Raw genomic sequence first — 22,889 nt, forward strand, 5'->3', positions numbered from 1 at the left:
TACACACTTTTTTTTAGTTTCGTTTTTTAAAACTGTTTTGACTATAACAGGATTTAATCATATGGGATAAACTCAGTCTTGTAGTAAAATCCCATAGATCCATGCAGTTGATAAATCTTTGGTACTTTCAGGAAAATATGAAATTGGCTGAAAGGCCAGTGGATCTAAATAAAATTAACAATGTGTGCAATAACACATGAATTCATATAAGCAGATGAAGCCTTTTGCTTATATGTTAGTGATAAATGTAAAATATATAAGATGATAGTGTAGCATCTCTGCATGGATTTATCATTGATTATTCTGCATGCATTGTTTCTGTGTATGCATGCATTATTTTGAATTCTTTCATTTTTTCTTACCCTCATCCCTTCAAATCGCGACAAGGCTCTTAGAGGTCTCAAAGCTCTTAGTGTCCTAAGGGATTTAATCGCACCAAGTTCTGAGTAGCCCAAGGCATTAGCTGTTAAGCTAACCAAAGAGACCTACACAAAAACAGAAAGGCAATAGTGCTCATTCATCTTGTATATCCTTTGATACATATGGTGGGGATGATGTGTGCCTTGAACTTCCCGAGAAGATTCAAGGATGAACCTCTTTCTCCAGGAATTCCTCTATAATGCAAAAAGATTTTTGAAGTCAGACAAAGTAGAATAAAAGTGTATTCTAGGTACCTGTTGATGAAATCATGTTGGCAGAATGGTATAAAAATGCCTTCTAAAATCACATAAACCAGTCAACATTTCGTGGTATTTAAAGAAAACTGAAGTCACATGCAAAAAGAAAACTCCCAGAAGCTGGGTGAATTGGAACGCTCAATTTAGGACAGGACTTCCCATGGTATCTTCAGAACTTGAAAATGTAATAGCTCTCAAAAAACACATTCAGACCTGGTCTTTGGTCAAATGTAACTTTTTAGTGTCCATAAAATCTTATTCAACAGCCATAGCTACCAGTGCTGTTCAGATTTAACCAGACTAATCAAAACTGATAACCAACTGTTAGACAATGGTAGGAGCTTCATTGTTAGGCATATCCACACTTCATTACATTCCCTGTGACTCCTTTAACCACTTCATCAATTCTGGCTTGTATAACGCTGGTCTGGTCTGCAGGCAGATGAGTAAATAAAATAGAAAAGCTGTAAAATAAATAATACAATTATCTTTCATCAATAATCCTTAGAAATGCATTTATAGTAGACCACTGGGAAGAGATGGCCCTAGTAAAGAAAATTAACAACTTCTACCACTCTCCATTTAATGTCCTCTTCCAGCCTTCCTGTTCTCTCATTTCTTTCATTTCCAAATTTAATCTCTTTGCTTGGTTATATCATTCCTCTGACTAAACACTTAAAAAATACTTCAGAAATTACTATTTTTTTTCATGCAAACAACTGCACTAGAAAAAGGTTGAAAAAAAAAATCAGAAAGATATTTATAAAGTTCACAGAAGCAACTAAGCCACAAATTATCAAATAAGACTTAAATATTTGTTGATAAATACAACAAACATATAAAGACAGTGTAAAGTATTATTCACGAAGTCTCTGTAGAATTCTACTGATCAAGATCATTTACACAATCTGATGACTGAGTCATTAAATGTTTTACAGAGGTACAGGCTCAATCACAGAACAATAACGTGGCACATAGCCACATTTTATCATAGGATCTGCAATGCTGGTATGGATATAAAAATTAGAATTTTGTCAAGCTCTGTGTAGTAAAGACATCATGGTCTATCCATTGCAATCTTACACAGAAACATAGCTGTTTCCACAGGATTCTGCTGCTGATCAGAATGAGTGAACACAGGACTCAAGACAAACTCTTACCATGCATTCCATGGGAATTACATATGCAGAACTGAGAGAGACCATATGTAGTCAGGCTGTTGGGGATGGATGGGAAATGAATGTCTGCTGTGTGGTAAACTTCCATTTTTTGCTTCCCAGAACTATTTTTTGTCACTTAGACTTGGAATTATGACACTCCTCCTACTTCGGACAATGTGTATCTGCTTCTTGGTGGTGCAGCCTTTTTGAAAATCATTTGAGTACCCTTTCCAAGGGGGCTGATCTGTAAGTGCCTCTTTAAGGTTGCACATGCAATGCAAGAATACTGAGTAGTAAAATGGAATTGAGTTCCCATCAGTTTTTTTCTTTCCTTTCACTGAGTAAGTGATAGGACATTTACAGTAATTGATTAGAGTGTTAGAAATGTTTTAAAAAATTGCTGTGAAATACTTAAATTCCCTGTATAGTAAAAACTAATGAGGATCACAGCAGCATATTTTCCACATGGAAAAAAAAATACCAAAAAATCATCATTTCAATAAAGCTCTACAACTTCATAAAACTGCAGAGTATCAACAAACCATCTCTAGAGTAATACATATATCTACATAATTTTCCTTTTCTGAACATAATTATAAACTGTACCACATGAAAAACAAACAAAAACAGTAAAACTGTGAACAGTTTTAAAATAGAGCTTCCATTGGATAGAACAGAAAGTTTCTCTTAAACACATGGTATTCTGATTTTTAGAGCCTGTGATACATAATATGAAAAAGAATACATACATCAACAATCAGGAAGTCCAACCAGCACCATGCATTAGTGAAATAGGTTTGAAAGCCATAAGCCACCCATTTTAAAAGCATTTCCAGAATGAAGATGTAAGTAAAAACTTTGTCAGCATATTCCAGCATGGTCTTGATAGTTTTACGCTGTTCTATGTATATATCTTCAAATGCCTGTGAAAAAGATTTTTGAGGATATATTAATTCCCAATTTGCAATGCAGGATAGAGTAACCAAGAAAGTATTTGAATTGAAAAGATATCTGTGGTGCTAAGCCGCATATCCTTCCCTCAACCACAACTTTCTCTTTCACTCCATAATGTAGTCTTCATAATGGTGGGTCGAAACATAATATTTATCTCTCAGCTGAGCTGCATTATGGCCCACAAACTTACTATAATGTAATTTTCAAAATCTTTTCTTCATTCATTTCAATGAATAGAAATGGCTTACTGACATAAGGATTTCCTTTGTGATAGTTACAACTTTATATCAAAATTATCAAAATTGTATTAGAGATTTAATAATGGTTGTGACACATAGTTTTTGAGAAACTAACAACTGAAACCAAAGTATACACATTAGCCTGCAAAGAAATTCTGAACAGAGATTTCAAAAGAGAAGGTCTATGTTGACAGTGAATCCCTTGTGCCTTGAAACCCAAGTATGACAAGTGCGCTATATTTTGCTTCTGATGTGAGGAACTAATTACTTCTGTACTGACTCAGCATACCTGATTCAGCATCAATTTGGCCAAATAACTGACAGGATCACTTTTTCACCTTACATCTTGGTTTGTCAACTCAAGTTGTTCTTGATATCTTCCTAGCTCAGCTGTGGTTCATTATAAATGTGTATAAGTCAAAAGAAGCTACTAAATCATATTGTATCTCTGAACAGGAAAACAATCAAGGAAATCAAGGAAAACAACAACAAAAAAATGCTAACATATAAAAATAATATAGAAACATGTGAGTACCAGTTTGATATAACTAATTTCTTATTTCCATGAACACTACATTTTGATCACACCAACCAATTCCCTTCATAACCTGTGAGAAAAGTTACATGTATAATACAATACATGCCAAATACTTGTTGAAATATGTTGGCACTAGAACATTTATTAATTGGATATTAAATTCTGATGTTACCTGTAGCTAGATAATTAACTGTAATTCTAAATGCTTGCTGCTTAAAATAGACACAATTGTTCCACATTGATATTACCAGAGCACCACTGCTGAGAAGAATCATGAAGACAATGAAGGTCTCAAACCAGTTGTGTTCAACTATCTTATAGCAGGTTTTCCTCAGATTCCACCAGATTTTCCCTTTCCCATCTTCTACACTGACTTGACAGCACTTGAATCTCCGCACACAGCCTAAGTGTGATAATAAATTGAGATGTCAGAATAAGGTTAATACTTTATAGGAATCACAAATGAACAGAAGTCATTTATTTTATTTCAGTAGTACTACAACAGATGGTTGTAAATAAGTATCTGAGTATTTCAGGGCTTTCATTTCAATATTTGAAACAAAAACTTTCTAACTCCTACAATCCATGTGAAGAAGAAAGAGAGCACCAGAAAAGTATGGCACTACCTCTGAGAGATACTCACAGAAAAATCAAATACAATCATAATAACATAGCAGCTTTTTTCTTTTGACTAAGAATAGAACACAGTCCAAAGCAACATAATTAGGTCTAATTCCCTTAGTATATTGTACTTCACCCACCTTCTGTGAAACAAGCCTCTGGCTCCAGAGCTTCTTCAGGTTCTACTTCTGGCTGCTCTCCTTCTGGAGGTAGTCCAATATCAACTGTGCTGCCTTCTGATGAACTAGACGCATTTAATTTCTGTGAATGAAACCCCACATATATATATATATATATATTTCAATTTTTAATTATTTTGAATAATGTTCATGTTTGAAATGCATACCAAAATCTTTTGCATGTATTTCGTGCTCTGACATTAAAAGAAGAGTATCTTATCTACAATCTAATGCCAAATTGCTCTACTACAGGTGAGGTCACAAGATTAGAAACAGTATGTGTATTTTCTCTATGGAAAATATTTTGATATTTTCATAGAAGGAATTGCTGAAATTACTAGCCACATATAAGAATTGTGAAATTAAATTTCTGTAAATTAGGAATTAATGCCTTCTACACTTTGTACTGTTTTAGTTATTCCAATCATGTGGCTTCATTTGAGATTACACTTCATATAGCATGTGTTAATACAAATCATTTTTCCAACATCATGACCAAACCAACAGCAAGCTGCAAAGATGTATTTTCATGTCTCAAGTAAATGTTGTTCTATCAAGTCTGTAAAATCTAAAAAGCTTGAATATAAACTTTTCATTACCATTGACATGAAAACACATATTATAAGTTGTACAGGACAGTTTAAGTTTCATTATTTCTAAAAGAGCATCACATTATTTTAATAGCAGTAGCTGCTATCTTGCATTCTCAATTGCCAATGCATTTTCTGATTTTATTGTGCATTTTGAACTACTTATTACTTTGTTACAGTACACATACATGTCCAATAACTATAAAAACAAACAAACAAAAAACATAATTTTTGGAGAACTGAAGTGAAAACAAATGTTTTAAAAACAATATTGTGATAAAACAATATGGAACCAATTAGTCAAACTGATAATGTATTCCAAATCTTCTATTTCATACCATCATACTCTGTTGGCAACAGACAAATATGAGTACTATAGTAAGTAAAAGCAGTTTGATCATGGCATTCTATGACTCTTCTAATGTTATCACTATGTGGAGTATAACATCAGTAAAATGGCTGCATTGATAAGTAGCTAATTTTATAAAGGGAATGATGTAAGCAGTGTTAAAACACAGTCTTTGGGGAATTAATATTAAATAGAGGGATGATCCATGGAAACATTAAAGATATAACTTTGCTGACAATTAAAACTTAAGTTAGAGGCATTATTCCTTTAAAACATGTTCAAGAAGCTCCAACTTCTATAAGTGTTTTTTTTTTTAAAGGAAATGTAAACAATATTTATATGTGAATACAGAAAGTACCATAAAACTTCAAGGTAATTTTCCACTGTTGACAAGATTCAGTAAGTTCTTCAAACAAAGATAAAATTAATTTGTTTCTTTCCCACTCTGATTTTATCAAATGACAGTGACAATATATTGTCATTTTGACATAGGCTTAATTTTGATTTCTGTGTACCATGGTACACTATAGTCCACATTTTAGAGGAAGATGAAGCAAACAGAAACATTTATTGTATGGTATATTATGCATGTAATTTCAGTGATATCCACACCCCTATATGTTTCTTTGAAAATCCCAGTTTGCATATTCATGTTTTAAATCTGTGCATGAGCTTTAGCATCTCTGAAGTTAGGTCCAATGTACACACATGGATGCATACTCTTCTGCAGATTAGTTATTTATAAATCTCCCATTACAACATATTCAAAATTGTAGATGGTGCATGGCAGTTTTGTCATTGTGGAATACTGCCTCTACAATGGTGAAGCTGGAAAGTATGGGATAAATACTGCAGTCCTAAAGTAAGGACCACAGCATATAAACATGAGTGGAAAACAATCACCAGTTTGAAAAAAGACCAGAAATACTACAAACATAAGGTACATTTCAAAGAAATTTATGTATAGTGTCAAACTTAATGTTTACCAATACTATACAGTAAATAACTTTTAAACTGAGAAGTGACTATCTGTTCGTTAACTTTTCTTAAAATGTTGCTTGCATCATTCCAATCTGGACAGCATTTCTAGCCGAATGCTGTAGTAGCAGAGCAAAAAAACAAAAAAAATGAACTAGTTAAAATATAAGCTTGAAAGACATACTGTCCATTCTGTTACAGAAAAAAATGAAGAATTCAGTAACTCAGATATTACACAGAGAGTTTAATCAGCACATGTTAATTTGAAGAAGGACTAATAATTCCTATTACTGAAATTGCATATGACTAACAGGTAATTCAAGATGGAAGATTAGAGATAATCACTATAAAGAGATCAAAATGATCAAGTAGAAAAGCTAGAAAATGATACAGGAGAACAGTCAATTATCAGGAACATCAGAAATTCATCTTTATTTATGTGGGCCAGTATGTATGGTGAGTTGTATCTTACAATAATCTTCTCATTGAATATCTGGTATGCTTCTTGTAAAGAGCTGTAATAATAATCACAGGAGTTAGGCTAAACAGATAAATTATAAATTTGAATCATCAGGTGATATTTGAAACGCAGCAATAAAATGCCTTATCCTACTGAGAATTCAGTTAGTCTTCTGTTATCGGTGTAACAGAGTATTTCCTTAGCATGCTGTTCTTGTATACTTGAAAGTAGCTCCAAACAGGTTACTCTATAAATAATCATATTACAAACATTATTCAACAAATTAAATCTGTAATAACTAAGTATCATTTGGGGAAGGAAAAAAAAAAATAAGAGAAATAATTATTAGCTATCTTTTTGTTTCTCTGTTCAACACTGAATTTATTGTATGGCATTCTACATAATATTTATAGAAATTAGCATGCATTACAAACAGGTAGGAAGGTTCTATGATATATCTTAAGATGTCACCAAGTCAATAATGTTCAGTGTAGCAGGAATTTTTTTTCAGTAACAATCACATATTTCCACAGCAAACTTCTGTTCTAGTATAAAGCAAATGACCCAGGGATATTGTACTAATTTCTACATATTCAACACAAAATCACCTGGGATCATGTCATGGCTGATTATGTTTTATCCATATGCTTTAATACATATGAAGACTTGTTCTGTCACTGAACTGGAATTGCCTGTGTTCACACATACAGAATCCAGCTGGATGGGTAGATTATCCCCAGCTGCAGACCCTGAAATGTTGGGTATATAGCTTAAGTCCCAGTTCTTCACCTGAACGTATCTTGAAATTACTTTTGCACCTGATAAATTCTTCTCTGCTCACCAGCATTACACAAACTGGATCTAGGCAATGCTGTCTACTAAACATGTATATGGCTTTTTAAAAGAATGAACCTGTAGGAACAAAATCACCACCTGTAGGAACAAAATCATCAAAACCAAACTTTATCTTTGCTATGCTAGCAAGTCCTTTTTCAACCTTTTTTGATATCATGTTTCTAGATTTCAAAAGCATTCAGTCACTCAGATTACAAGAGTTTACAGATTACATTATTAAGGTCAACTATTAGACAATCTGCAAGAATTATGACGCTAGATAATAAAAAAGAAAGGTTTTCTGAACGGTATGCTAAGGAAATTATTCTCAGAGGAATCTACTTTTAAAAACTCAGAACATACATTGTGCTTTCATAGAAGACACTAACTTACATGGTTCAAAAGCAGCAATATACTGATTATCATAGGTATGTATCTTTTATGGCGTATTTACCAACAGCATTGCCAGTCATGCTTTAGTCAGCAATACAGTACAGTATACAGAGATACAGTTTTTAGTTTAGCTTTCAAGAAAGAAACTGAAAGCGGAAAGCAGCTTGCCTATCAGAGAAGCATTGCAAAAAGCAGCAGCCAAGTTTAGGTCAGGAAGTTTTTGAAATACACTACTTTCTGAACCTTCACAACATCTCATAGATTCACACAATTCTGCTTCACTTACAGCCAGGCCACTTTGAGCTTCTAACATTTCTTTCTTTCTTTGTTTCTACGATGATTATCAGAGAGTAGCTAAACAGCTCATAATTTAATATTTTTAATGAAGCCTGAAGTTTCATGATTGGTCAGGATGCAACTAAGAACTCTCAAAATCAAAATTTAAGGGACTGAAGGAGCAAAGAGCAGTAAGATAGCGCCAAGAGAAACCACCATTTTCATTTTGCTTTAATTTCCATTCCTCGCAATACCTGTGAAAACATCAAATAATGGAAAATATATTTTTCTTTTTCTCAGTGCTGTCTGGATGTCTGTATGAAAAGGAGTTTAACTCTGATTTTGGTACTGATGTTAACTCCAAACTTACACAGTCTGTTCCAGTTCAGCTATATAACCTATAAAAACAACCAAGTGGCTAAATATCATTGTAGTTCCACTAGTACAGCTAAGTGGCATGTGGATGTCACTCTTTCTAGTGCTTATACAGTCAGGCATAATAACTCTACCAGGTCAAAAAAACAGAACATTGTAAATCAAGGCAAAACTATTTTGTGTTATTGTTTGCAAATAATGCAAAATCCCAGAGTCCTTAAATTTCAGTCCACTCTGTACTTTACTGATATTCATAATTACTTTAATCTACTTATTCATAAGCATTTGATAATTGAAAATATTTGCAAGAATGCTTGATGAAAGCAAAAGCATTGTAAGTAGCAGTGCAAATATTTGCGAAAGCACTCCCATTATAAGCCACTTTAAAAGGCTCTTTAATTCACACAAATAGCAAAAGGATATTTCTGAAACAACATGGGCCTACTGTTTGTAAAGATTAACAAAGTTATCTGCAAGGTGAAACAATATCTCACTATTTAATATCATACACATCTGACAATGTGGTGTGACCATTTCATAAACAAATCAAAGCCTGAATTTTTCAGAGTAGCAAAGAATTTTGAATATCTGTAGATCAAAATATGACTCATCAGAAAAATTATTCGTTACAAATAGAGGATAAAAAGCTATGTAATAAGTGTATATTAGTTCACTTATTTACCAAACTGAAAGCAGCATCATATTGCACTATGATGTTGTAAATATTATGGTAATTTTTAATAGGTGAGATGCAAATTATTCTGAATCTGGGAACCTTTTGGTCCTAAATCAATAATTTATTTACTGGATTGCTGAGTTGCATTTATTACCCATAATGTGACAATAAGTTTAAGTTTCTCAGGGCAGACAATTTTAGATGTTTAGGGAGGTAGTCAGTTTGTGAGCATAAATTAAAGAGCTATGGAAAGACTGAATTGGGTCAGATTTTGTCATCAGTTTTCTCTTTGCACCTCTACACTTAAAAGTGTGGGTGTAAGTAAGAGCAGAACTGATCTCTGAATGTTTGACCAGCCAAACACCCATTTTCTATAAGCTTTTGTAACCAAATAATTGTCACATGCTTTGACTGTAGAAATTAAATGCATTTCATGCTTAATGGTGCTTCAATTAATGCATATTAATAACCCAAATAACTAAATGCTTATATGAGTACTGAAGAAACACATTTCTACAGGAAATTGTAGAAAAACAAATATGGTTATCGTGAGTTTGCAATCTATCTTCATTACAACCTAAAATAGCATGGAAGTTTTCAAAAACAGCTAGCAGCCTTCCACTATCAACACAATTTATAGATGGACTTCTTAAAATTCTGATGAGAAAGATTTAGGTGTTACATATCCTGTGTTCTTACAAAAGGAAAGAAAATCTTTCAACACTAGAATCCTGAAAATTTTAACATCAAGACTGGGAAAGGTACATAGCATGCACTGCCAAATACTGTTAGAATATCATGAAAAGTATAGCATCTGAGCTGTAGAAATACTGGGGCTGCCGATCTCGCCTGACCATGCCGTGATGCAAGTCCCGTGGCTCAGCAGAGAGCAGCTGTGCATGTTTGTACTTTATTGCAATGAATGGGACGGGAGCTGAATAGCATGCATGCTAGTCAATATCCATTAAAAAGTGATTATATATAATATATATATGTATAATTTGCTTAGGTAACCTGTGACACGATGCTCTGCCTCCCTAAAAGGCACCAGAGCTGCACTCTTGTCTGATCCAGCTTGGTTCTACTCCTGTGAGAAGTAAGAATGGTAGGAAGTGAAGTTCAGGACACAGCACCTTGGCTTTTTTGCGCTCCAAATTCTTATAAAAAATATTGGCTGAGTAAAGATTTCAAACATTTACTTTTCATTAATTCAGAATAATATGAAGATATGTGAGAACACAAGACAATAAGTATCTTTCAGATTGCTGAATACTGCCTAAATTAAAATATACATTAAGATGCCTGCAACAGTATTAGGAGATCCCACATACATTAAAAATAAAAAAATATATTGTAACTTTGTATATCTTGGTTTATACTAGCCTAGAAGTTACACTTAAAATAAAAATCTAGTTATTGCACAGATATACACACACTACAAAATTTTCTATATACACCATCCCCATAGTACTAGAGGACCCAAAAAGGAAAATATATTTTACAACTTCTGTGCTGGATAGCAGCACCACAGTTCAGGTCTTCAGACCTGCATAGACAACAGACTCAGCATAGTGGCTCCACATGCGTTAATGGCCCTACTTTCATGGTAACATTTTATTTAGGATATATTCCCTGATTTCCTTATTGCATTCAACTTCCCCAGTACCATTCTTATGGACACAACATCTCCATAATTATTTCTTTTATTTTAGGCCTCAAAGGCAATCTTCTAGAAAAGAGCTTTTCATTATGTATGCTCATATACCTACTAGCACGTATGATATTGTATGTTTTGTTTCTAGAAGGGCAGAATTGAGTTAATATTTCCATCAGAATGCTGGAAAAGATGCATGTTATAATGAAGAATTCACCAAACATTAATATACTTAAATAAAACTTGCTAATAAATTATAATTACTATGTAAGTATTCATCTTACTGCCCTATGCCACAATGAATACATGCATCCATGTATGTAGAGAGACAAAACAACAACAAACAACAATAACAACAACAACAAAACAGACACACACTCATCAGGATCTGGCTATTTTCTGCAGTGATCTCACAGTACATTACACTGGTGTCTAAGCTGTCTTTCATTTCAGATTCTGCTAAATAAATGTGTTTTGGTGGCAATTTCTAACTTGAGCACTTTTAATTTGCGTTTGTAAGCAATAAAGTGACTGCGGATCAATGCTCAGCAACATCAGAATTATATAAATGGAAAAATATGAGAAAGCAGAAATGTAAGCCATGGTACAGCATAACAAGAAAAAAAAAAAAAAAAAAAAAAAAAAAGAAGTCTTGAACAAAAAGCCATTTGTAGTCACTTTTCAATTTTAAAAATATCTTATTTCACTAATTTCATGACCAGACTGTTGGTCCTGTGACTAGTATGCTCTATATCAAAAACCACAGCAGATAAGAATTCTCTAGTGAAAAGTAGGAACCAGGATTAAGATAAAGAACTCTACTTTTGTGATTAAAATATATTTGAATTTTAGGCAATTAAATCCAAAAAAATACTCATAATCATCACTGCTTAACTATTTTGTCTCTCTTTAAGATGTCTGAATTTTGTAAATGTTTTCTTTCATTTTTTTTACCTTAAATTTCTGCAAAAGCAAATAATTTTGGTCCTAAGTATGTTCACAAGTGGAGGAGTTCACATATTTTAGCCATCAACTATTGAATGTTAAAAAATTATAAACAGAATCTGTAGTAGGGAAAGATTTATTTTGCAAAACGGATAGCGTAATCTTTAGGCACTACCAAAATGCATGTTCCTTCTTGCTGTCACTGTTCAGTGAATCACAAATTGTTTTCTGCATAATAGTTGCAACTTCAGCATGAGAAACCGAAAATACTCCATTACATTTTCTAAAACAGATTTCAGCATCGAGTTAAATAATCACTGTGAAAATGTTTAAAGTCCTTCTTTCTGTAACATAAAACATAAAATAAATCTAATATTTGCATAGCTTCATAACCATTAAAAACAAAAAAACAAACAAACAAACAAAAAACAACCAACCACAGGAAAAGTTTACAGCACATCTTAAAACATGGTTTACTACTACCAGGAATTAACCTGCAGACAGGATCTCAGAATAAGCAGTGAAGAGAGGAGAGTTTAGAGTAACGCTTTTCTGAGTGCATACTTTTGATCCTAACAGGACTTAATAGTCAACATCTCAGACTATATCTGCCAGAAAATTTTCTTTCAGTACCACTCATATAGTAATACCATCTGAAGCATCATTGCCAGTAACCTGCAGCATAAACAGTATCTTCTTCACACTTTCTAATTGAAGTATTTAGAATATTTTATTAAAAATCATAGGCCTACGCTGACAGCATCTTTGAAATCAATAGGAATACTGTACTAATATTAACTTGACAGACAAATGCAGAATGACAGATTGCTACTCAACAGAGATAGCAATAAATATTTTGTGATGAAGAACTCCAAAGTATTTGGTTTCCTAGTATTGGAATGTAATTTTCCCAAATTACACTTTATTCCCAAACTTTTAGTACACCTTCTGGATATCACTAGTTGCTAAGCAAGGAAAAGACTGAAAATTATGGATGTGCTTGAAGATGACTAGCCGGACCATAAAGAAAAAACCCAGAAGGTCCAGGCCTATATCAAGAAACAACACAATTTAGAGTAAGAGAGAAAATGACCTGTGACATTATTGTGATATGCAAATGTTATGGATAATCTCACTGTTAGGTGGAAATTCATCAGATTAGCAGTAGAATTTTCTGGTCATTAGTCAGCAGTAAACTTTGAAACAGTTAACAATGGAGCAATAGAACAATAGAATGATAGAACAATGCCCTGTGTGTTGTAAGATGCCTGAAGAAGATTCCTTGTCTCATCTTAAGCACAAAGATAGAATGGAATCAATCAACGTCCTACATTCAAGACCAATAAATTTTCATATCATCACCCTCTTCTTTACACAGAACAATTAAAGAGCTAATTAATAGAACTTCTGCTTTGTTGTAGACACCCCCCAAGGTCATGAAAAGTAAGAGAAACACTAGTAGAAACAATATAAAAACAAAACAAAACAAAACAAAACAAAACCCTACCCACAACAATGTATTTCTGAAAGAAAAGTGAAGAAATTTCTGGAGAGACAAGAAAATGTGACTAAAAGTGTGATGCAGACAGTGCAAGAAAGGATCTAGGGGTAAGAATTATTAGAATCTTATCCATATTTATATCCTCAGATTCAAGTGTGAGAAAATCATTTATGAACTTCTTTATGTTAGTTTATGTCTACACCACAGCATGCAGTACTGCTCAAAAATGCCCATGCTAATTCTGAATGAACTAGCATTGCTACTGAACATAGCACAGACTTACTGCATGAGGCAGTGTTCCTCTATCATGTACAATTGCACAGGCTTAACACAGTAAGAATAGCTTTGGCATCCACTGTTACTCACTAACTGCTAGCTTGGAGTCATCCACTTGGCACCACATTGTGCCAGACAGAGGTGCGTTTTACTATTTTTCACAGTAGGTATCATATTCAAACATCTTAAAGCTTTAAAAATGACAGTGGGTAACCATATGATCTTATACTGAGGTATAAAGCCTCATAACATTTTTTGAGACATAAAGCTTTGTAATTTTTTATTTTTTACCGCCAGATCACTACTTCACTTCTTCAGCAGTTCTACTACCATCAGATGGTTGACAGTGATTGAGATGAAATCATCTAGTGATGCTAGTCCAATATTCAAATATACTTATGACGTATACAGACGTTTTTTGACTATGTCAAAATAGTTAAAAGCATCAGAATGAACAATTTATTTGACAGGAGGCCCTCCAGAAAGCAGACAAAAGAATAGATAACTAAACTGATGAAGTAAGTATCAAGATACTTGCACAACTCACCCCCCACATTTTATAAGAGTTTTGGTATCCAAGGCTATTAAATTAGTTCATTTTCTTGTAAGTGAATTAACTAAATAAAATGGGAAAAAAAAAAAAAAGAATATTAATTTACTTTAAAATTGTTTTATACTATCTGATTTTTAAGGTAAGTAGAATCGTTTACTACCATCTCATTCAAAACTTGCAATCTTATGTCAATTTATCTTAAATACAAGTTTGTACACTGTGTTATACACTAGTATGTTTAGAAGAGTAAAAAGGATTGGATTATTTTTAACATAGAAATAGTCCTACCTCTTTGCTTTCTTCCAGGTCTGACTCGCTGCTAAACTCTTCTGTATTTAAGTTTTCAAAATCAGATTCGCCGACAGCAATTGGCACTGTCACAGTGAGACTTGGGTTGTTTATGAATGACATGTAATCGCTTTCATCAACAACATATTTTTCCACGCTGCTGCCTATGCCACTCGTAGTTCCATTCCCTTCTTTAAGATAGGCAAGGTTTTTACCTATTTCTACTATCGTGTGATTGGAAATACAGCTGTCTTTTTTGTTGTTTAGGTCTTCAAGAGGTTTGATTTCATCTAAAACTTTTTGCTTTCTAACAAAGGCTTTTTGGATGAATTCACGCACTTTTCTCTTCACATAGTCTATGCCTTTCTGAATCCTTGCCACAGCAATCTGTAGATTGTTCATTTCATTATCATCATCTGTAGCAGCAAGGTTGTCTGAACTAAAGGAGCTCAGCAGCAAGGCCAGAAAGAGGTTGAGTACCTAAAAGACAGTAAAGAGAAAATAACCTGGATCTCTTATTTTAAACTCATACAAGTAATTCCATTATGGGTTGTTTGATATGACATATTTTTTATATCACAGCTAGCACTTTATTTCAAACCACTTTCTTTCTGTTATTTCCAATCCACTTACTATCCCCTTTTATTATAATTTGACAAAAACTTAATTATTAAATTAGCTTCCAGAACTTGACTAATATAGGTGAAAATCTAAACTCTTCCATGACTTTCTCCTCCACACTGGAAGTCTTGCAGGTCTGCTTCTCAAAATGGAGAATGACACAGGGAAACAGGACACAACACGGTATGTAGTATGCAAGCCATGTAAGTCATTTCCTCGGTAGTGTTCATAGGCAAGGGGAATGCAGGTAGACTCCAGTTTTCTACAATTCAGAAGACCATAATTTCAGTGTGTCTAATTCAGAATATAATAAATTATATATTTGTCCAGAATACCTCAGTCTGGTTTTGTTTTGTGCTTGAAAACTAGCTAATAGAGAAAAAATCAACAGATGTGATATATTTTGGTTTTAGGAATCTGTTTCACACATTCAGTCACATTCTCAGGAGAGCAATGCTGGTACAGAAATTTGGTATGTAATTTGGGGATGTATAAATAGGAATGGTATGTGTAAGACATGGAGTATAATTATTCCAAATTATTCAACACTTGTGCCTCTACCCAGAAAATGGCACTTGGGAGGAATTCAAAGGCCCGCAATAACAGGATTAAGCAGTTTAGAAAGCATCACTTATGAGAAAAAGTTTAACATCTAGGCTTATTCTGTTTCAGAAGTAAAAGACTGAAAGTGGAATTTTTATTACTTTAGGTAATAAAAATGTTGTCATGAAGACCAATTGTTTTGCATGATTATAGATACCAGGCAGTCTAATTGGCTGCAAAGGTGATTTAAGCTAGATTTTTTCAAAGGCATCTTTATGACAATATTTTATGAAAATAATTTAGCACTGATCTTACCAAAGATGTTACTAACTCAGTGAAGACTTAAAAGAGGTAGACAAACTGATCAAGGTATATTTGAACTTTGTGTAGAGAAAGGGCAAATGAATTAAACAATTTCCTAAAGTTCTTCAGTCTCCATCTCTCTTATTTCTAAACTGTGAAAAATAGGAAAAACATTCTAAAACTTTTTAAAAACTCCCATTGATTACATACCACTAGGTTTCCAATCACCATGACCATCATAAAGACAGTAAGGCACATAGTTTGGCCTGCAACCTCCATGCAGTCCCACATTGTTTCTATCCATTCTCCACACAGCACTCGGAACACAATCAAGAAAGAGTGGAAAAAGTCATGCATGTGCCAGCGTGGAAGTTCACAATCACTGGAGATCTTGCAGACACATTCCTTGTAGCTTTTCCCAAACAGCTGCATTCCAACCACAGCGAAAATGAACACAATGATGGCCAGCACAAGGGTCAAGTTCCCCAAAGCCCCCACTGAGTTGCCAATAATCTTAATGAGCATATTTAGAGTTGGCCAAGATTTTGCCAACTTGAAAACTCGAAGCTGCAAAACAGAAGAAAGGTACACAGTTATTCATGTTATTAATTGTAATAAATAAAATGTAACTGTAAAGTCTCCAATTCAGCCTTTGCCTCCTTTGATAACTGTAGATATCTACAGACAAATTGGTCAAAACTGTCTTTTCTCCTTCAGTCAATTCTAAGAGAATACTACAAAAAATAAATCAGTGCTTGTGGAATGTGATCAGCTTAACAAGATTATTAGTGTTCAGACACTTTCAGATCCCGTTCTTGTTCATTAGCAGAGAGATGGAAGAAATGGTTTTCCTAAAAGGAGAAACAAGCTAGAGTTTTTAATGACAGGCATAGAAGTTACTTACAAGTATCTTTTACACCACCTTTTCCGTTGTGAAAAATAAGCATCATGTGTGTCTTATAAAGTTTACCATACAACATTGAGAAAAGCGGACAAAAAAAATATGGTATATTAAAGTGCAAATTAAAACAGACAAAAATTGACGTAATTGGAAAAATATAGCAAGTGTTACAATCAAAGGAATTTAAATGTAAATGTTATTTAATGGAATGAGACATAATTAAAATACATATAGATGCAAAGGAAAATACAAAACTCTATTACTGAGGGAGAAGTCAATCCAGACAGATACTAGACTTAGGGAAAAAGACAATATAATGCTATATGGAGAACCAGCAAATAGATTAAAAAAAAAAAAAAAAAAAACTTTTTCAGAGGGGATTTATTTAATTATTTTTGGGAGGGTTGCTTTATTTAAGGCAGGAGTTGATGACCAGGAACTCTAGTTTAATTTCTCTTATTGTTTAGGTCTTTTTAAAAAGGATTTGAATATCAAATTGCATCCTTGCCCAGTCTTCAGCAAGACCAAGTCTTTTCAAGTTCCTATTCATGTCAGAGGTATCTAACAACAGACAGAGATACTCTAGTGATTTCAGAACAGAAAATATATATTTTCTATCCAAAGAAAATTCTTAACACTGCTTTCTTCTAAAACTAACCATGTAAGCAAACTGGATGCTTATGGTAAGCAAACTGGTAATGGAAGCTTATCAGCTAAATAGTTGATAAACTTTTATTAATTAATTAGTTATTTACTAAGTGGTTTACTTATCTTCTTCAGTCACAGGTTGTGATGGTCTGTGGCTCTTGCATTCTTTATTCCCTCATTTATGAAAAAAAAAAAAAAAAAAAGACTCTAAAAGATACCACTATTTAAAAGGTTAATTCCTAAAGCACACCCCTGCTGCAAACAAAATTGATCATGACAATGTTTTGAAGGAGAAATAGGTATTATCAAGATAATGTATAAAACAAACTTGACATAATAAATATTTGCCATTAAGTGGTATGGAATTCCGTATTTTGTAAGTTCTTATGCAAGGAACTTCTGACTCAGCCAAATATATAACGTACGAATGAAAAATGCATGACATAAATGCACAAATATATAAAAAAAATATAGAAACGTATTTTATTTAGTATATTTACCAATCGGAATGATCGAAGGACAGATAATCCTTCTACATTTGCAAGGCCAAGCTCCATTAAACTAAGACTCACAATAAAACCATCAAAAATATTCCAGCCCTCTTGGAAATAATAGTAAGGATCCATGGCAATTATCTTGAGAAACATTTCTGCTGTGAAAATTCCAGTAAACACCTGCAAGGAAAATACAGTTTCTTAGTCCATTTTAATGAGAAAATACTATAATGTTTATATCTTATATATAAAATATTATATAATAAAACTGTCAGATTCAACCTTTGTTAGGTTTGCTCAGCGAGCAATCCATGATGAATCTGAATACCTTCCCTATATTGCAATAGATTTGGTTAGGAATTAAATTCAGATTTGAAGCTTACATATGCATCTCAGTGTGTGGTTGCCAAAGAAGAAAGGGGAAAAATGTTTTCATGCAGTTAATACACATGCATAAATACTGATACATAGAATCTCTTCTGATTTTAATACTCATTTTTTTCTTTTCAAATATCATCTTTGTCCTTGTGACATCTCATCTTTTTGCTTCTAGGGGTAAAGATAACTTTGTAAGAGGGACAATTATTTTATTAAGAAAAAAAGTTAATAGCACTGTCATCCTATTTCATCACCTATTTCATTCTGTGAAGTCACAGAATATATGCTGTGCTCACTGGGTTTTTCCCCTCTACAGACAGGACATTAGAAGGTGCTAGTGAGGAGCAGAAAAGGTGTGGGATTGGATCCAAAGATTCTTTCAGTTTGTAAGTGTTCATTCCGGAGAAAACATTACATAAATTTCTGTAACTAGCTTCAATGACAGAAGCTGAGGGTTCTAAAAATCAAAATGTATATTGATTCAATAAATCTTACCACCTTTTACAAAAGGAAGAGAATTAAATTCCTTAAAGCAAGAATGGATAAATCCACAAATGTCAACAAAGAGGCACTTTACAGCTTAAATTTAAATTCAATAATCCCAAGCCTATTAATACCTAGTTAACGTTTTCTTTTAAACATACGTACATAGGTTACATGAGAATTATTTAAGAAAAATGCATTTGACATACATTGTACATCATGAAAGACTTACAAGGTTTCCTACTGAAAGCACACCACTGAACTGTTCTGTCATTGGATAGTGTTCCATGGCCATGAACAGGGTATTAAGAACAATGCAGATAGTAATGGCCAGATCAACAAATGGGTCCATCACAATCAAATTTACAATATGTTTGACTTTCAGCCAGGGAGTGCAACAGTCCCAAATCAAGCAAGTGTTAGCAAATTTGTACCAGCATGGTGGGCATTTCTGTCTTGATTCTTCAAGTTCTAGAGAGAAAAAGGTAAATAACATTTTAAACATATTTCTCTATTTAAACATATTACCAGTCCTGCTTATTAGACCTACGTATTTTCTTTTGAAACCAAGGCTAACGTCCAGTCAAAAATAAATAAATAAATAAATAAATAAATAAATAAATAAAAATAGTCTGTTCCACTATATTTTAGATTTGATGTGAAATGAATACCAAATATTCAATATATAAAATAACCACTTACAAATAAATGCTGCATAGGATGCAAAGTAAAAATTTGCCTTAGGAATCTGGCATGTATAGAATGAATAAAATATATCAAATTTTACTCAGGAAGGATAAACTCTTAGAAAGAGTCTAAAGTGAGACAACCATTTAGACAAAATTATGGCCCAAATGTGCAAACGTGCCCATTTGCTATCTTGGGCATAGTCATATAAGCCTCAGAACAACATTTTGCCCTTTGTTTTTTAATTCCATGTTTTGGAATCATTGTATTTAGTCTTACAGAAAGAGCAATGTTATCTTTCCTTTGTGAAACAGCATGTCTGGTGAACTGGTAGAAGGGGATTGTTCTACTGCAAGAAGCATAGCCATTTCAGTAATCTAAATAGAACTTTTACCCTAAAACACAACTCCTCTAGAGAAACACTGCATTGATCAATTGCTTTCTGCTTGCATTTTTCTTGGAAGCTTGCTGCTTCCATGTCAAACCTATACTGAAAGCTTGATTTCTTTTCCAAATATATCAGTCCATATTAAAAAATAAACAAACAAACAAAATAATTACCCCTATATACAAACCTCACCTCGTCTTTACCTCTAGGTTCACATAGCTACCTTTAAACACCACTAACACTTAGTGTGTCATACATTTAATAGTAATTGTATCATAATACAAAAATTCTATTTTACATACCTTCCATTGTATTTGTAAGCATGCTGGCTATACTCATTGCTCTTTGCCTTGCACTAGGATCTGTTAGGTAGTCCATAGGAACATGGTAAGAACTAGACCGTCTCTTTCTTAAGTCAGTTTCTGTAGTAGTGCCCTGAAAATAAAACACTGATAAACTAGCCTATCAATTTTTCATTTCATAACACTGTAAATTATTATAAAAGTAAAATGTTTCAAACACTCTGGTGTCCTGCCTCATGCTCCATTTACATTGTTGTTTTGCAAGAAAATAATGTAATGCCTATCTTTGTATACAGCAAATGGTCAAATGCATCTGTAGGACTGCTCTTGTGCTCAGAGAATGTGCTTTTAACTATTTTGCTGAAACAGGGCTGAGACTTTAAAACAGATTCATGCATTTTTTACTTTTAAAAGTTCCATAATGCTTGTCAGTGAACTCTGCCATATATATCCTTCATATTAGGCAGTGAAGTATTTTTCTAAACATGAAAATGCACAGCCCACACAGCTAGCTGTAAGAGTACAAAGTATAAGTGTATTTTATTAAGATAACTTTGAAGTTATTAACTTCCTAGCACACATTTCAAAACAAATAAGACAAAAATATTTCTTAATGTTGACATCACCAAAAAAAAATCACTAGGAAAATTATCAATTCAATAGGAACACTAACTAGCATAAGTTGTCCTATCAGATATTATATTAAAAGTTTCAGGTATGGTCAGTGGGAGGTTAAATGCTCATTTAATATATTCCATTAATATAATTCACATATACATATATAAATTTTGATATCCTGTCTGATATGCAAATACATAACCTCTTCAGTTAGTATAATGAACACATGGGTTATTAGATGACATGTGCTACATTTATTCAATGGTTTCCTATGCTATTTTGTTGATTCTAGTGAACTAACATATATTTTCACTTATCTAGTTAATGAGAGCTAGACAACTTCAGTTTCTTCTTCAGCTTATAACTGGAATATATAAAAGGAGCATTCACATCTTGGCCAAAAAGGGAATTTTTCTCAAGTGACTAAATTTCATAGAAACAGTAGTTGGTTACACAGGGAGAGGACATAATGCCTGAGCTACTGCAGACTTCCTTACATTGCTAGCAGTGGCTGCTTTATCAATCATCACCTCTGGCAGAAGCTGTCCAGTAGGTGATGTCAGAGCTGGAGGCCCACCGACTAAAGAAACTACTCCATTGCAATCCACAGTGCTGTGCATCTTCCCGTTCACTGGAAGCGGAGGTACTGTCCTGGATGACCTACTGGCCTGACTAATGTTACTGTTGCGCCGTTCACCATGTCTATGAGGAACAAAGAGAGAATCTCTTCTGCTCTCATTGTCTTCAAAAGTGCTGTGCTCATCATCAGCAAAGTCATTTTCTGATCCTACATCCTTTGCTCGACCTCTGAAGCTGAAAAGACTTGTTCTGCTATTGCGCCTTGGGGAAAACAGGGAGCCACGAATGCTCAGCAAAGACTGTAGGCAAATAAAAACAGCGATTATCAGATGAAAATTATGTTAAATACAACACTTTCATACAGGGGAAAAAAACACAGTGTTAATATGTCTTAAAGGGTAAGGTCATCTACAAGGAAATGAACAACCCTAATATACAACCTCCCCCAGTACACTCCCTTTTGGGTAGTAAACAAAGAGCACATAAGTGACAGACAAAGACTAGTTATTTTACTACTTTGGCTATATGAAAACAACCAGTTTAATTACAGTAAAAGAAACTGCTTGACAGAATTGCTTCCTCTGCCATTCTGCCTGCTTTATTACCAACTGTTCATAAACTGAGTAAGCACATCTAGACACTATTTATCCAGGTTGGGATTAGTCTGACAGGCTGAGTAAATAATTTTTTTGGCATATTTCCTGTGACTCAGTCTGTGCACAGAAGTAGCTCCCAAATACTGCCCAGTTTAATTTTTTTTTTTTTTCAGGTATTGTTCAAATAGGCCCCAATAAGATTTTTATTTATTTTCAAAATTGTTAGTTATCCTGAATACGCAAAGATATGTATGCATATTTCTATGAACAGTCTCACTAATCCTCATCAGATTACTCATATGAGTAAATGTTCTGCTATGGGTGGATCTTTTCAGGATCAGTCAAAATAAAGCTCCAATCTTGCAATTATACATGTGCTTAACTTTAATTCATGTTAGTGATTCTCTTGACTTGAATGACCAGCATTAGCACCTGATTTCACCCAAGACCACTATGAACAGCAGAGAGGATACATAACAAAGCAGTGTCTGTTTCTCTTCTGCAACTTATTTTTATGGACCTGAGTCCCATTGTTCTAGGCATTGCAAAATGCAGAACAAAAAGGCACTCTGCAAATAAATTATCTAAGTGTAACACAACAGATGGATACAAAAAGAGAGGGAATATGAAGAGGCAAAATTGATGGGTATGATAAACAGTGGTCTTAGCTCACCTGAAGTCACTTCCCTGTTAAGCTTTCTGTAGGCAGCATGGTAAAAGAGAGTTTTAAAGAGGGATTTGAGGAAAGCAATGAAGTGTTCTGTGGAAACTCATGGAAGATTCTTCCAAGCATGGGGGGCAGCACACCAGAAAGAGCTCAAAAAAACTAGTT

At 33.7% G+C, this 22,889-nt stretch overlaps 1 protein-coding gene across 8 annotated transcripts in view; it reads right to left on the reverse strand.

Annotated features, from left to right (window-relative positions):
• Positions 1-22,889, reverse strand: part of SCN2A (sodium voltage-gated channel alpha subunit 2) — a gene marked incomplete at both ends in the record, with an annotated part of 55,106 nt that overhangs the window by 12,970 nt on the left and 19,247 nt on the right. For 4 of the 8 annotated variants that reach the window (XM_082764060.1, XM_082764055.1, XM_082764053.1 and 1 more), the window contains 10 exons: positions 363-485; positions 2,587-2,760; positions 3,817-3,971; positions 4,330-4,450; positions 14,517-14,996; positions 16,194-16,550; positions 18,033-18,206; positions 19,120-19,358; positions 20,265-20,397; positions 21,380-21,760. In XM_082764060.1, coding sequence (XP_082620186.1) covers positions 363-485; positions 2,587-2,760; positions 3,817-3,971; positions 4,330-4,450; positions 14,517-14,996; positions 16,194-16,550; positions 18,033-18,206; positions 19,120-19,358; positions 20,265-20,397; positions 21,380-21,760 — 2,337 coding nt within the window. The remainder of the gene's footprint in view (positions 1-362; positions 486-2,586; positions 2,761-3,816; positions 3,972-4,329; positions 4,451-14,516; positions 14,997-16,193; positions 16,551-18,032; positions 18,207-19,119; positions 19,359-20,264; positions 20,398-21,379; positions 21,761-22,889) is intronic. The other 4 variants (XM_082764056.1, XM_082764057.1, XM_082764059.1 and 1 more) reach the window with 3 other exon arrangements.

This window comes from Aythya marila (genome assembly GCF_965140915.1).
Source record: "Aythya marila genome assembly, chromosome: 6".
Taxonomy (NCBI): Eukaryota; Metazoa; Chordata; class Aves; order Anseriformes; family Anatidae; genus Aythya; species Aythya marila.